The 14,525-nt window shown below is 37.0% G+C and overlaps 3 protein-coding genes across 3 annotated transcripts; 1 reads left to right on the top strand and 2 right to left on the bottom strand.

The window, feature by feature from the left end:
• Positions 1-346: 346 nt before the first annotated feature.
• Positions 347-1,585, top strand: N7500_007683 (Aminotransferase class IV; the record flags this gene model as incomplete). Its single annotated transcript, XM_056678827.1, has 1 exon — positions 347-1,585. The coding sequence occupies one exon, from the start codon at positions 347-349 to the stop codon at positions 1,583-1,585; it is 1,239 nt and encodes a 412-aa protein (XP_056529199.1).
• Positions 1,586-2,169: 584 nt separating this feature from the next.
• Positions 2,170-3,564, bottom strand: N7500_007682 (Zinc finger C2H2; the record flags this gene model as incomplete). The annotated part of the gene is made up of 1 exon (XM_056678826.1): positions 2,170-3,564. The coding sequence occupies one exon, from the start codon at positions 3,562-3,564 to the stop codon at positions 2,170-2,172; it is 1,395 nt and encodes a 464-aa protein (XP_056529198.1).
• A 1,216-nt stretch (positions 3,565-4,780) lies between these two features.
• Positions 4,781-5,745, bottom strand: N7500_007681 (class I SAM-dependent methyltransferase; the record flags this gene model as incomplete). Its single annotated transcript, XM_056678825.1, has 4 exons — positions 4,781-4,950; positions 5,016-5,447; positions 5,519-5,626; positions 5,679-5,745. The coding sequence occupies 4 exons, from the start codon at positions 5,743-5,745 to the stop codon at positions 4,781-4,783; spliced, it is 777 nt and encodes a 258-aa protein (XP_056529197.1).
• Between the last annotated feature and the right edge of the window lie 8,780 nt (positions 5,746-14,525).

Raw genomic sequence — 14,525 nt, 5'->3', positions numbered from 1 at the left:
CCGATAGAGGACAGCGACAGTCCACAGAGAGCAAGGACTGGCCTGTCTTCGCTCGCATCGACCCTTGAGGTAAGTCAACGAGTCAATTTTATCGAGAGATTGCGAGTTGACCCAACGGAATCACCAGCGATAAGTCTTTTATGGTCCTTCTGGGAGCACTACACGCCTTATGCCACCATCCACGCCCTACCCATTCTGGACTGTTTGCGGCATCACAATGAACAGAGAAACTCTACTCCCAAGAGGATCCATTTTTATGGCAATATTTAAAGGGCCGTTGCCTACAATTCTGAGTAGCTAGCTCTAGATCCAGAACCCAAGATCAAATCCCGGCGGCGAAAAGAGAATGGCAAACGTAACTCCTACTCCCATTGAGGATGCGGCCGCATTTCTCTCCCCCTCCGTCCTCCGAATGGTTACCAACCCGAAGATTCAATCCCCTCGAGAAACATTTGATGCCACGCGGCTCAAGACAAATCTTACCTCCTCCCCAAGGCCGGTCCCTCCTCCTGGCTCTCCGGAGCTACTCTCAAACAAAGTATGCACCGACCACATGATCAGCATTCGCTGGACATCCGAGCAAGGTTGGACCGATCCCGAGCTTGTCCCGTATGGTCCACTATCTTTGATGCCAACTGCCAGCGTTATACACTATTCTACAGCTTGCTTTGAGGGTATGAAAGTATACCGTGGGGCTGACGGAACGCTGCGCTTATTCCGACCGGGATATAACTGCGGACGGATGCTTGCATCTGCGCTTCGTATCTGCCTTCCGGGATTCGATCCCCGACAACTTCTTGCGTTGATCAAGAAGCTGTGTGCAGTTGATGGTCCGAAATGGCTACCCAAGGACGGTGTGGGCCAGTCGCTTTATCTCCGTCCCACTTTCATCGGATCGGATCCATGTCTGGGATTCCAGGTTCCCCAAGAGGCGATGTTATTCATCATCATTTCATACTGGCCACCTCCACCCTCCGCCAAGAAGGGACTCGAGCTTCTTTGCAGTGTTGAAGATATGGTCCGCGCGTGGCCTGGTAGCGCGGGGTCAGCCAAAATCAGTGGTAACTATGGGCCCTCACTTTTGGCGCACGACGAAGCCAAAAGAAATGGTTTCGATCAGGTTCTCTGGTTATTTGGATCCGAAGGATACGTGACCGAAGCCGGTTCATCGAACTTTTTCGCAATTTGGAGAACGGAGGGTGGGAAGCTGCAGCTTATCACTGCTCCTCTGACAGAACATACGATTTTGGCAGGTGTGACAAGGAAGAGCGTCCTGGAGTTGACAGAAACAAGACTTGATCAAGCTGGCGCTTCCAAAGTGGGCATTGAACCATTGGAGGCAGTCGAGGCAAACTTCACCATCTCCGAGCTGGCCAAGGCCTCCGAGCAGGGAAGACTACTCGGTACTTTCGTTGTTGGTACTGCCTGTTTCATGCAACTGGTGGTCCGCATTCAGTACAAGGAGCGGGTTATTGAGATTCCGACCGACGATATTCCGCACATGGCGGTTTTGCTAAGATGGATGTCTGATATTCTGCTGGGAAATAATAAATCTGAATGGATAGATGTGATCAGTGAGGAATAGAACGTTGTATTAGAAATAGAATACAAGACCATCTTTACGCATTCTCAGCATTTCTCAGAGCTCTAAAAAGATATGCTTATCTGGAACGCGAGAGAAGTTGATTCAAAGCACGCCGGACGATAATATGGTAGAATTAGATCAAGAAACCAAGCGCTCGGGCAAAAAAAAAACCCCTCTCTTCCGGTATTGATTGTAAAGGGACCAGGGTGAGATGTAGCAAATTGCAAAGGCAGGAGGAGGTTCAACTGAATTGGCTTGTAATGAGTCTTTGATCGACGACTTAGTACAATACGAGGACCATCCCAATGCCAAAGCCATTGAACCGGGCAACGAGATGCGTCGGAATACGTCAAGTAAATCCAATACCAATTTCAAAAGATCCATATTCATGAAATTGCTATTCCCGTGCTTGGTTACCGAGAAATTGGGTGTTCAACACCCTCCTCGGTTAACAGGAAGATGAGTGGCGAACTTTGATGGTGACGAGAAGTGTAATTGGTATGAGAAAGCATTTGCCTTGTCCTTTTTCCACTTTTCTCCGGGAGGTATCTCGTAGTGACGCTCTAGTAAAAATTTCCATTTTACTAGCGGAGCATTGCACCATGGTGGGGCGGTTCCATCGCATGCGGAGCTGTTTGTCCTGTTGATTCAGCACTATCTGTTTGCTCAATATATTGTCGTTTGAAATTAAATATCCATTCTGGATTATCAGCGATGGTCTGATTCCAAGGATTCTCGGAGTCGTAGAGCAGTCGTCTCGACTCTTGTTGAAACATTTCATCAGTAGGCAAGATACCCAAGCTCATTTGCTTCCGGGAATACCGAGCCAGATGAGAAGTCAATATTTCCGTGAAAGTATGCAGAGGTGTGTCGTACGATTGAAGTTGCTGAAATGAGGATTCTAACGACGCCTCATTAGGGGTGTCAACCGTCGCATCAATAGTAGAGTCTGCCCGCCGTGAAATTTGGGCGAAATGGTCTTTCACGGTGGCATTGGTTGCTGAGAAAGGAACCATGGTTTTAGATTCTGACCCAATCAGATACACGGGTAAAGCATTGGTAATCTTGGACGCAATGGATGCCGGAAGATCATGATCCCCTCGCCATTCATTCATCGTCAAACCTTCACGAAAATGTGAGGCCAAATGCTCAGAACGCTCATCCCAATTGATGAGCCGGTGACTGCAAAAGCCACAACGAGATGTCACAGTGGGAGAAGGGGTTTTCCAGTCTGCAATCGGCGGTATTGTGTTGAGCTGATGGCACTGTCGAAGATGTTGGACGAGGTGATCTTTTCGACGAAACGTGCGGGTCCCATCTGAACATAGCTGAGAGCTGTGCTGGTCGAGATGTTCAACCGATGGTTCCAAGCAAAGGCAATAGGCACATTGTCGTCTGCCAGTCAAGGGTGAAATCGGAGCAACACCGTGCGGTGCGCACACCCAACTATCCAGATTCAGATGGAGTGATTTCTCATGATGGACCCAATCGTACTTGTTCTTGAATCTGTCGCAACAAAAGGTGCAGCAAAATATACGCTTGCTAGCATCGTCTGGTTTCTTTTGATCCTGTCTGTTCTTGTGAATACGGCGATGGCCAACGTGGTCTTGAGGTGCCAGTGGATCCTGTGTTGTTGCAGATCTTGTTGATGTAACACTTGGCCAAGATGAAGCACTCGAGCCACTATTGGAGCTAGCTAGTGAATTAGGCCGGCGGTAGTGGCAGAATTGAGGATATGGCCCCTGAGGGGGCCGGTCTTTGCCATTATATATTCGACCTCCGGCATCTTCCGACTTATGGATGGCATCAGCGATAGCAGACATAGATGCTGGCTCATCCTCGGGAGGAGAGTTCCGCCACCGCTGAAGAGGGTCACACGGACCAATTGGGTCGGGAATGAACTTCGGAATGACCTGGTTCCCGGACCTCTGGAGAATGTAGCGGCTTTTGCGCCTCGGCAAACGTGGGTGGGTATTCATAGGACGACCGGGAGTGGGTATTCTCCCATTTGCAATCGTGCCGCTACTAATTTGTGTCGGCGAAAGACTTTGTGAATCATGTTGGAATGGTTGATCATTCCCCGCTGTCAAACTGGGTGTAAGACAAGCTTGTGGAATACTGGATGGCGATACCCCTGCTAAATCACTATGAGAGGGATAGGTAGATTCCTCATTTTGCCAATTTGAGAAGGGCGACAGTGTGTCTTGGCAATATGGAAAGAAAGAGCTGTTTGACGGCGTGAAATGTTGTAAATTGTCGCCCAATGGCTCAATTTCCGGCCAATGTAAAGGTTCGGATTGTTGACTCATGAACAATTTACGTTCAGATAGTGGACGATTCAATTCACCCATGAAAGCAGGATCATCAAATGGTGGGACAAACAGCGAATTTATCTCTGATGAGTTTATGTCTACTTCCTGATGAGATCTTGACTTTGAAACTCGCAGGAAGGCCCAAATGATTCAATACTCACGTTGTGACGCAGGATTCTCCATATCTTCATTTTGGAGACAAGATGACTCAAAGTCATGTGTTGAAGGACCTAAGTCCCTTATGTACTCCATGTGTCCAATATATAATTATGATTTAGCTCGATCTTGAGATTAAATCATTGGACAGAAGGTGGCATTTTGACCTCATCGTGACTGTCACGTGAGGAAGAATTAAAAACCTTAATACTTGAACGTAATAGCGCCTCGCAAGTGGGCTGGCTTTGGGCCCTATGTTAGGGCCCACCGGTGGGCTATAGGCCCGGGGTGAAAGCCCACCGGGCTTGATAGGGGCCCAAAAAGCACCAACCAATACAAATCTTCCGAGAAACGTGACTTTTTAATTACTATATACAAGAGTAGACGGCCGCTTATGCTGCTATCTGATCCGATATCAATTTTCAACATTCGATGGTTGGACTTGATTTGAAATTGAAATTTCCATTTATATAATGATTAAAATTATATATTTTGAATGTAGAATCTATGGTACGTACAATTAGTAGAGATATCAGAATATAGCGATTACAAGATCCTAGTGGAACCCCCTAAATGGGTTATAGGTTGGATTGGGCTTCGACGGCCAAGCCCATAGCCTAATGAGAGATGGGCTTTGCGCCGTGTCCATTTGTAAGCTTTGCGGAGCGCTAATGATAATCTATAGGAGGTATTCGGTAAGATCCTTTTAGGAGATGGCGGGGTTCCATTATGCTTTCTTGATAAGCACACCCTGGATTCTAGGCAGCAGACTAAACGGCTCATGAGGTTTTTCAATCTCATGTGGATTTTCCCATTCGCCACTGTCGAGTATGTCCGCCAACACATTCCGAGTCAAGACACAACCGACGAATGTGCACCAGGTAGGGTTCCAGCAAGCTAGGGTTTTCTCATGTTAGCCAGCCTGAATAATAATTTGGTTGTTCCGCACGAGACAAACATACCCTGCGCTATAGCCGTCAAGCGATTTTCACTCCGCCCATGTTCCCAGAATATAAACTTGCCTCCTGGTTTGAGGAGTTTCCACACCTCCTTCATGACGTTCCTCGGATCCTTTACGGCACATAGGACCTGGATGCATAACACAGTATCCAAGCTGCCCTCTGTGATTCCCTCCACCCTCAAAACGTCGCTGTCTTCAATGCCGCAAGCTATGAGCTTGTACCTATCCTGCAGATTATGTTTCTTCAAGAGAGCATCGATCGTGCCCTTGAACTGGGAATTGGGTTCAACGCCATAGATGTGTTCGACACGAGAGACATCAAAACGATGAATCTGATTTCCTGGTCCGGGGCCTAGTTCCAGAACAACACCGCTAGCAGCTTGTACGAATGAGGGAACAATGGTTGTATCTTCGTAAGCGATGAAGCCACTGGCTGTTCAGGATAATCGGTCCAATGAGTAAATTGGCTCAAGCAGGACATATATAGGGAGCGGGGTGAATTACAGGTTATACCGAGCAACTTTGCTGAAGCAGCATCTTGGATTTGCTGTGGGTGACCAAGTGCGGCGAGACCATCTCGACGAACGGCTTCTGTCAAAGCTTCCCAGTGTACTGAAAGGGGGAATTAGTAGAGATTGTGAAGCCTTTTGTGGGAAAGTCTTACAGCAGATAGAAAACCAGACCAAGCCGAATGGACGTAGAATGGAAGCGAGCCGGCCAGGTTTGGGCATGATTCTTTACCTAGGTAGGGTCGATGAATGACAAGGCTTGCCTATGAACAAAAAAAAATAGAAAAGAAAAAACCAGTAACGGTAATAGTGACATGGACGAGATTGGGAGAGAGAAAACAAACGGGCGAGTCACGTTCCGTAGCGGAGACAATGTATGGGGCGGTGTACGACGGTGTTCGACGCTCTGAGATGCCTTGACTCCAGCTGCTCTTGCAGCCAAGAATCAGAGATGGAGCTAGCACAGCATAGGTTTCCGATGGATTGGCCTGAAATGAGGCCATCCTAGGCACTAAGGCATAATTTCCCGCCAAACACCAAACCCACCTGGGCTCCCGGCCCCGGGGTCAAGTGAAGCTGAGTAAGCCGGGGAGCCCTAGGTGGAGGTGCCGGTGGCCCCGAGGCGGCGCGGTAGTCGTCAGGTTGTCAGGTTGTCAGGTTGTCAGGTGGGTTTTTCATACTAGTAGCTCCCAGTAGGCTGGTTGCTACTGGTAGGAGGTCAGAGCTACTAGTCGCGACTAATATAGGGTTTATAAAATAAACTATAGCCCTAAAAGCTATTAGGTTATTAGGTTAAGTCTACTAGAAAGAGTGAAGTATTTACTAGTAGGCTAGGAGCTACTAGTAAAAAGTGCCTAATAATAACTTTTATATATTTTATCACGTACCTAATAGTCTTAATATATTAATACGTATTATATAGGGGGTTTTCTGATAGCTGCTAGATATAACTAGTAGTAACTAAAAATTTTAGGGTAGATTTAATATATAATCGGTATTTAATTTTTAGTAATTACTAGTAATATCTTAATAGAAGTTATTATCCGGTAGGTTCTATATAATATAGGAATAATATATAGGAGGTTAATACAGATAATTTATTATTACTAATAATTACTAGTTAGGACACTATATTTAAAATATAGTGTAACTTAAATATTACTAAGAGCTCCTAGAAAGTTCCTACTAATAAATTAAGGGAAGGGGTTATATTTATTAGTAGTAATTACTAGTAGTAACTAGTGGTTAGGATTAGAATTAAGTATAAATTATACTAGTAAATAGCTTATCTCTATACCTAAAGGTAAAATAGTAGAAAAGGTAAGATATTAGAATAAGAATACTATATTAAACTAGATATTACTAGTAATAACTAGATATAATTAGTGTAATAGCTTCTAAACTCTTAGTTTATTAGTTTATACCTAGATTACTAGTAGTAACTAATTATTAGTAGTAATAATTAGGCTTAAACTACACTAGTAATTATAAAGTATATTAGAAAGTTATAGGATAACTATAAACTCTAGCCTAAAGATAACCTTAAGAAAAGAAACCACTATTAATAGGAAATTAAATACTAGTAAAAACTAGTAATTACTAGAAGAGTAGGGTAGGAATAATTATTCTATAGAATAATTCCTATAATATATTAGTATTACTAGTTATAACTAGTAGTAGTTATTTATTATAGGTAACACTTATATATAATATAAGATATAGGTAGGGTTATACTCTATATATTTTACTATATAATAGAATAAGTAGAGGCTACTAGTAATTAGTAGTAATTTAATATAATAATAGATAGATAGATTATACTTACTTCGCTAGCTCCTTTTCTATAGTAGAAGTAGTAGTATAGGTATTACTAGTAGCCTAATAGGTATTACTAGTAGTAGTATAGGCTTTACTAGTAGAAGGATAAGTGGTATTAGTGGGCTTAGAGGGGGTAGATATAGGGGGGGTAGTCTCCTTATTATTACTAGTAACTTCGACTAGCTCCTTATTATTACTACTCTTAGTTATATTAATATCTAAGTCTTTATTACTAGGGGTCTTAATAGGGTCACTAGTAATTATTAGTAACTAATAGTAAAAGCTAGTAAGAAAATAGGTATAACTTATAAAATACCTTCCTTAGTTATTACCTAGTCGCTTAGTATATATATACTAGTATATACTTTATTTCCCTAGTAAATATTAGTAATTACTAGGAATAGGTAGTAGTAAATAGTATAAACTTATATAGTAGCTCTCCTTAATATACTTTCTAATAGTACTACTAGAATAGAACTACTTAAAGTACTTTCTAGATCTATTACTACTAGTAGACACTATTAGCTACTAGTTATAATAAGTAGTATTAATAAATAGAAAATATATAGCGAATAGTTATAAAAGGGGTAGTATAATATATATTAAGTAATAGCCTTTACTAGTAATAATTAGTAACCTATAGTAATAATAAGTAGAAAAAAGATTAAAATATATAATTAGTCTAGTCTTCCGAAACTTATAGAAGTGTTTATTACTAATATAATTAGGGTAATTATAAAGTACCTTATAACTAGTAACTATTAGTAATAGCTAGTAACTACTAGTAAGTTAAAACTTATATCACTAAATTAGGAACCACTACGCCTTCCTAAGTAAGCTCCTTTACTATACACTCTTTCTAGGTATTATCAACCTTTAGGGCTTTTAAATCCTTTAGCTAAGCTAGCTAATCGATCTAGTTATTAGGCGCTATAACTAGTAGCTTCTAGTAAAATTAGGTAATTTCAGAGTTAAACTTAGTTCTCGAAGATTACTACTAGAAATAACTAGTAACCACTAGTTATAAATAAAAGTAATATCTAAAATCGAAGAAAAGATTAGCGAAAAGTGAAAAAAGTAAAATCTCTTTATTAAATTAGCTAATTATACCTTATTCTACCTATTCTAGGTATTCTATATATTATTTAACCTTATATATTAGCCTAGATATTTAATTAAGATATATAAATATATAAAGATAACTATATACTTACTTAGAATAGGTAGTAATAACTAGTAGTAATAAATAATAAATAGTATAGGGAGGGGTTATACTAGTGTAAGATAAATATAAGAGGGAGAAAAAGAAAGATAAAAGTAATAAGGGGGGTAGGTATTTATATATAAGAAATTAGCACTAGGTACCCTCTATTACCTAATCTAGTAATATTTCTTTACCTACTAGCTATACCTAGAGCTTATAAGTTACCTAAAACTCTCTTCTATTTCTAAGATCTCTTAATTAAGTAGATTCTAAAGATATAAAATTTATTAACCTTCTATCTAAAATAGGCTATCTAGGGCTATTATACTAATTATATCTAGTTATTACTAGTAATAACTACTTATTAACTAGTAAGTTTATCCCCTACCTTTCTTTAGTTTTAAACCTACTAGTTACTACTATTAGTCTTCTTCTTCGAATTCTTCCTTCTTCCCCTATCTATCTACCTATCCTATTTTCCTACTTCTTTTCTCTCTTATATCCCTTTAATATATTAGTTTTACCTTTCCTATCTCTATATTTCTAACTCCTTATAGAAACTCCTATAGCTAGGTAGTTAGATAACCCTTCTCTCCCCTATAGGGACTAAGCTAAGATCTAGAAACTATATAAAACTAGTAGCTATAAATTATACTTTAATAAACCTAAATATTCTAAAGAGCTACTAGCTACTCTTAATAGCTTTAAGCTTTCTAGGGTAATTTCTAAGTATAATAATAGCTTTTAGCTTACTATATTTAGTAACTTAATATTTCGAACTATCTAATATATCCTTTATTTATTCTACCTACCTAAGTACCCTTATAGTAACTCTTAAGGATTTACCTATATTATTAATATTTTATACCTTTTACTAGAAGATACTAGTAAATTTTATTCTAATATCTAATATAGGAAGAATACCTAGGTAAATAATAATAAAGTGTGGTATAGAGAGAAGATTTACCCTAAACTAGGTAATATTAGATATACCTTTAAAACCTAGACCTACTCTAGTACTATAGTATACTAGAAGATACTAGAAGCTTTCTAGTATAGCTTTAATTACTTTATAGTTACTAGTAGCCTTCTAAAGTAGATAGAGCTCTAACGAATTATAATTACTTATAATCGCTAGTAAGAAACTAATTAGAACTAGGTCTAGGAGTAAACTTAGTAGTATTTTAAGGGACTTTATTATAGTTATATATATTAATATAAAACTTAATACCTAGAGGGAAGAATAGTTCTTAAGGAATCGAGATAATAGGTAAGTCTTATTATCTAGGTATCTCTAGTAATTCCTAGTTATTACTAATAATATCTATATCTAGTAATATCCCTTTATTAGGTACTCTAAGTAGCGCTTTAACAATAGAAAGTAGTACTTTATATACCCTCTTTCTTAAGTGTGTAAGCATAATAGTAATTGTAAGATATATACTATGGTGTGAGAGTATAAGATATATATTTTACCGGTAGTATCTAAGAGAACCTTAGATATATTATCTACGGTAAACTATATTATGACTCACAATATATCGCCATAAATCTAGGATATCATAATGAAGTCATTATATTATTAATGACCTTCTATGATATTCTATACTGCTAGAGCTTGCCTATATAAGGAATGGAGGATTCCTAGCTAGAAAACAATTATTCAATACAACTTTTCTTACCTCGCACCTATTATTATCTACTTAAGCTAAGTATAAACCTTTCTATATCTTATATAATACAATATTATATAAGATAAAGCTTACCTAATACACCTTCCCCTACAAAATATTATAACCTACTATTAGGCTATAATATTATTTCTGCTAAAGTGCTCACAAAGTGAATAGTATAGATAATATATATCTTTATATATTACATAAAGAAACTACCCCCCTACTAGTTAACGCTACTAATAACTATATATACCTTATAATAGTAAGATCCTATATATAGTTTTACTATAAGTTTATAATTTTTTAAGAGATACTAGGTATTACTAGTGTGATTTAGAAAGGATCGCATGAGTTTTATTCCTAGGAGGATCTATCGACTATATACAGATATATACAGGTCCGTAGATAGACCACTATAGTAGATAGTAGTTATATAAGGACCTATATAGGTGTGTATAGTTACCAAAGACGTAAGTCTTATATTTGAAATAAGCTTTTGGATCTTATCCTCCCCTACCGAACTAGAACTAGTCTCTAGTTTCAATATCTTATAGACCTATTTATATATATTAGTAGCTAAGGCCTAATTAGCTATTTTATATATATATAGCCACTCTAAGGGGCTAGTATATAGCTCTTAATTATATATAGGGCCTAACTAGGGAGCTATAGGGGTTTATATAGGAATAGAGGGGAGGTTCTTTACCTTAGCACTAGTATAGTCCTTACCTTTTATATCCTTATACCTCTTACTCTTCTTAGTACCCTTATCGCTAGTAGGAGCCTAACACTTCTTAATAGGGGTTTATAGAGTAGGAGTAGTAGTAATAGGGGCTATAGTAGGAATAGTAGCGGCTTTTCTAGGTATAATTAACTTTATAAAGGCCTTAATAGGCCCTTTCTTAGTAGGAGTATAGGTAGTACCCTTTAGGGGAGCTAAAGCCTATATTATAGGGTCCTATAAATATAAGCTTAAAGGCTAATAGCGCTTTATAAGCTAGTATAGCTATAGAGGAGGATAGGTAAAGTTACTAGTAGTACCTATATAATTAATTAGTACTAAATAGACCTATATAGGAAAGGAGCTATATTTATAGAAGGTATATTTATTAGCCACACTAGTATACTAATAGTAAGTATATATAAGGCCCCACTAAAACCTAGTACTAACTAAGAAGGTAATATAGTAGGAGTTAAATAGGCTATTACTATAGGTATAGGGGTTATATATAATAGTGGTAGGGGCCTTATAACTAACTAATTAGCCTAGAATAGCCTAGAATTAGACTATAGAAGTACTCTTTAGGATCTTTCTAACCCTCTAACTAATATTAGTATACTTTAGGAGTATATACTTCTAGAGCTTATTACTCTCACTTATAGAGAGATAGCTTATAATTAGGAACCTAGCTATATCTAATCTATTTCCTATAGAATAAAGTTAGTATAATTAGTTCTAATTAGGTAGGAATAGCTTACTATTATTAACTTAGGTAGCTAAGAAGGCCTAGAACTCCTTATATAAATAAACTTTATATAAAAAACCACTAGAAATAGAGATAGGGAGAGATATAGGGGCTAGAATAGTAGTAGTAGTAGTAGTAGTAGGGGTAGGAATAGGAGCTAGAAGTAGGGCTATAAGGGCTAGAATAGGAGTAGTAGTAGTAGTAGGGTTAGGAATAGGGGCTAGGGTAGCTAGGGTAGTAGTAGGGATAGGCCTAGGAATAATAGTAATATTATTATCACTATTACCCCTATCTCTATTATTACCTAGTATAGCTCTAGTAGTAGCTATATAGCCTCTAAGGGGTAGGGGTAGAGCTAGATACTCTACTAAATTTAGGAATAACTTAAATAAGAGGAGATCGCCCTACTTATAGAAATTAGATCTATAGGACCCTAAATAGAGTAGCCCCTTTAGGGACTTAGAGAATATATAGCCCTTCTTAATATTATCGTTAAAGGAATAGGGGGTAGATAGGCTAAAATAGGCCTAAAAATAAATATACTTAAGGCTAGCTATAACTTAACACTCCTCCTAAAGGGGCTTAGATAAGAATTTATTAAAAAAATAGGCTATACCTAGGGATAAGAATAGTAGGTTCTTCTCTATACTAAAATATTAGTAAATAGACCTATAAGACCTAGAATCCTATAAAAAGGACCCTATAAAAGTATCTAGGGGCCTTAAAAGGATATATATACTACTTTTCACTATCTTTATAGATAAAATTAGGCTTATAGTGATAGAATTAGAAGTATAGGAGGATAAAAAAGGAAGTAAGGTTATAAGTAACTAAGAAAAGGGGTAAGAAAAATCAATAGGTAGGCTACTACTATAGGATAGATCTAAGGCTATTCTTATAGCTAGGGGAGGCTCTTAGAGATAACCTCTAGACTAAAATCGCTATTTTTATACCTTAAAGAACCACTCTTTATCCACTAATAGTTATTATACCCCTTACTACTTCTCTTACTTCTCTCTTTTACTTAATTCCTTAATAATTTACCACTAAGTTTTAGCCCTTTATCTATAAAAAAGGGCTATAATAATATATAAAGGCCCTAGGGCCTAAAAGAAGCTATTTTTATTATATTATATAGATTTTCTTTTGTCCCCTTATAATCACACTAGTTCGATTATAAACGGACTAAATTAGGTCCCTACACTCTTTATAAATCTCCTTAAAAATCTTTTATAACCGATTGGCTAACAGAGGACCGTTTTTCCGGTTACTAGGGGAGGAAGAAGCTAAAAATCTCACTTTTTTCACCTAGAAACCCCTAGGTAAAAGCTTAAACTTACAAAAATATATAAATAAGACTATAAGATATTGAAACTAGAGACTAGTTCTAGTTCGGTAGGGGAGGATAAGATCCAAAAGCTTATTTCAAATATAAGACTTACGTCTTTGGTAACTATACACACCTATATAGGTCCTTATATAACTACTATCTACTATAGTGGTCTATCTACGGACCTGTATATATCTGTATATAGTCGATAGATCCTCCTAGGAATAAAACTCATGCGATCCTTTCTAAATCACACTAGTAATACCTAGTATCTCTTAAAAAATTATAAACTTATAGTAAAACTATATATAGGATCTTACTATTATAAGGTATATATAGTTATTAGTAGCGTTAACTAGTAGGGGGGTAGTTTCTTTATATAATATATAAAGATATATATTATCTATACTATTCACTTTGTGAGCACTTTAGCAGAAATAATATTATAGCCTAATAGTAGGTTATAATATTTTGTAGGGGAAGGTGTATTAGGTAAGCTTTATCTTATATAATATTGTATTATATAAGATATAGAAAGGTTTATACTTAGCTTAAGTAGATAATAATAGGTGCGAGGTAAGAAAAGTTGTATTGAATAATTGTTTTCTAGCTAGGAATCCTCCATTCCTTATATAGGCAAGCTCTAGCAGTATAGAATATCATAGAAGGTCATTAATAATATAATGACTTCATTATGATATCCTAGATTTATGGCGATATATTGTGAGTCATAATATAGTTTACCGTAGATAATATATCTAAGGTTCTCTTAGATACTACCGGTAAAATATATATCTTATACTCTCACACCATAGTATATATCTTACAATTACTATTATACTTATATACCCCCTTAATCCTTATAATCTTTATAAGGATTACAAGTATAAGCATATAGTATAAATATATATATTATAGGTCTTTATATAGTACCTAGCTTAGCTAGATCTATAAAAGCCTTATGTAAGATATTATTAACATTCTTTGTTAAAAAGTCTGCTAGTATATATTTAGAAGGTATTTAATTAATAGTGATTTTACCTTCTAATAAAGCTTGCCTTGTGAAATGATATATTATTTCAATATACTTTAAGCGTTTATAGAATTCTGGATTCTTAGCTAGTTTCTTAGCTAATTCACTATCAACTAAGATAGTAGGTATACTATTTGTATATCCTAGATCTAGCTCTGTGTTTAATAAATTAAATATATTAGCTAGATATATAGCTTCTTTAGTAGCTTCTTTAAGTGCTATATATTCAGCTTCACAGCTACTAATTGCTATTATTTTTTGTAGTTAAGAATTCTAACTAATAGGGTTATTAATCCCTATATTAGGGCTTAGGCTAAATATATAGCCTAATGTAGATTTTCGTTGATCTAAATTATTACCCCAATCAGCATCAGAATAGCCCTTTATATATAGGTCATTACCTAAGCAATTATATACTAATCCTATATTAGGATATACTAGTAAATATTTCCAAATCCTATTTAGGGCTATAAAA

Source organism: Penicillium coprophilum (assembly GCF_028826855.1).
Source record: "Penicillium coprophilum strain IBT 35676 chromosome Unknown utg000005l_segment0_segment0, whole genome shotgun sequence".
In the NCBI taxonomy this organism is placed as follows: Eukaryota; Fungi; Ascomycota; class Eurotiomycetes; order Eurotiales; family Aspergillaceae; genus Penicillium; species Penicillium coprophilum.
Note: the sequence above shows the minus strand (reverse complement) of the source record. Positions and strands in the feature narration are given on the sequence as shown.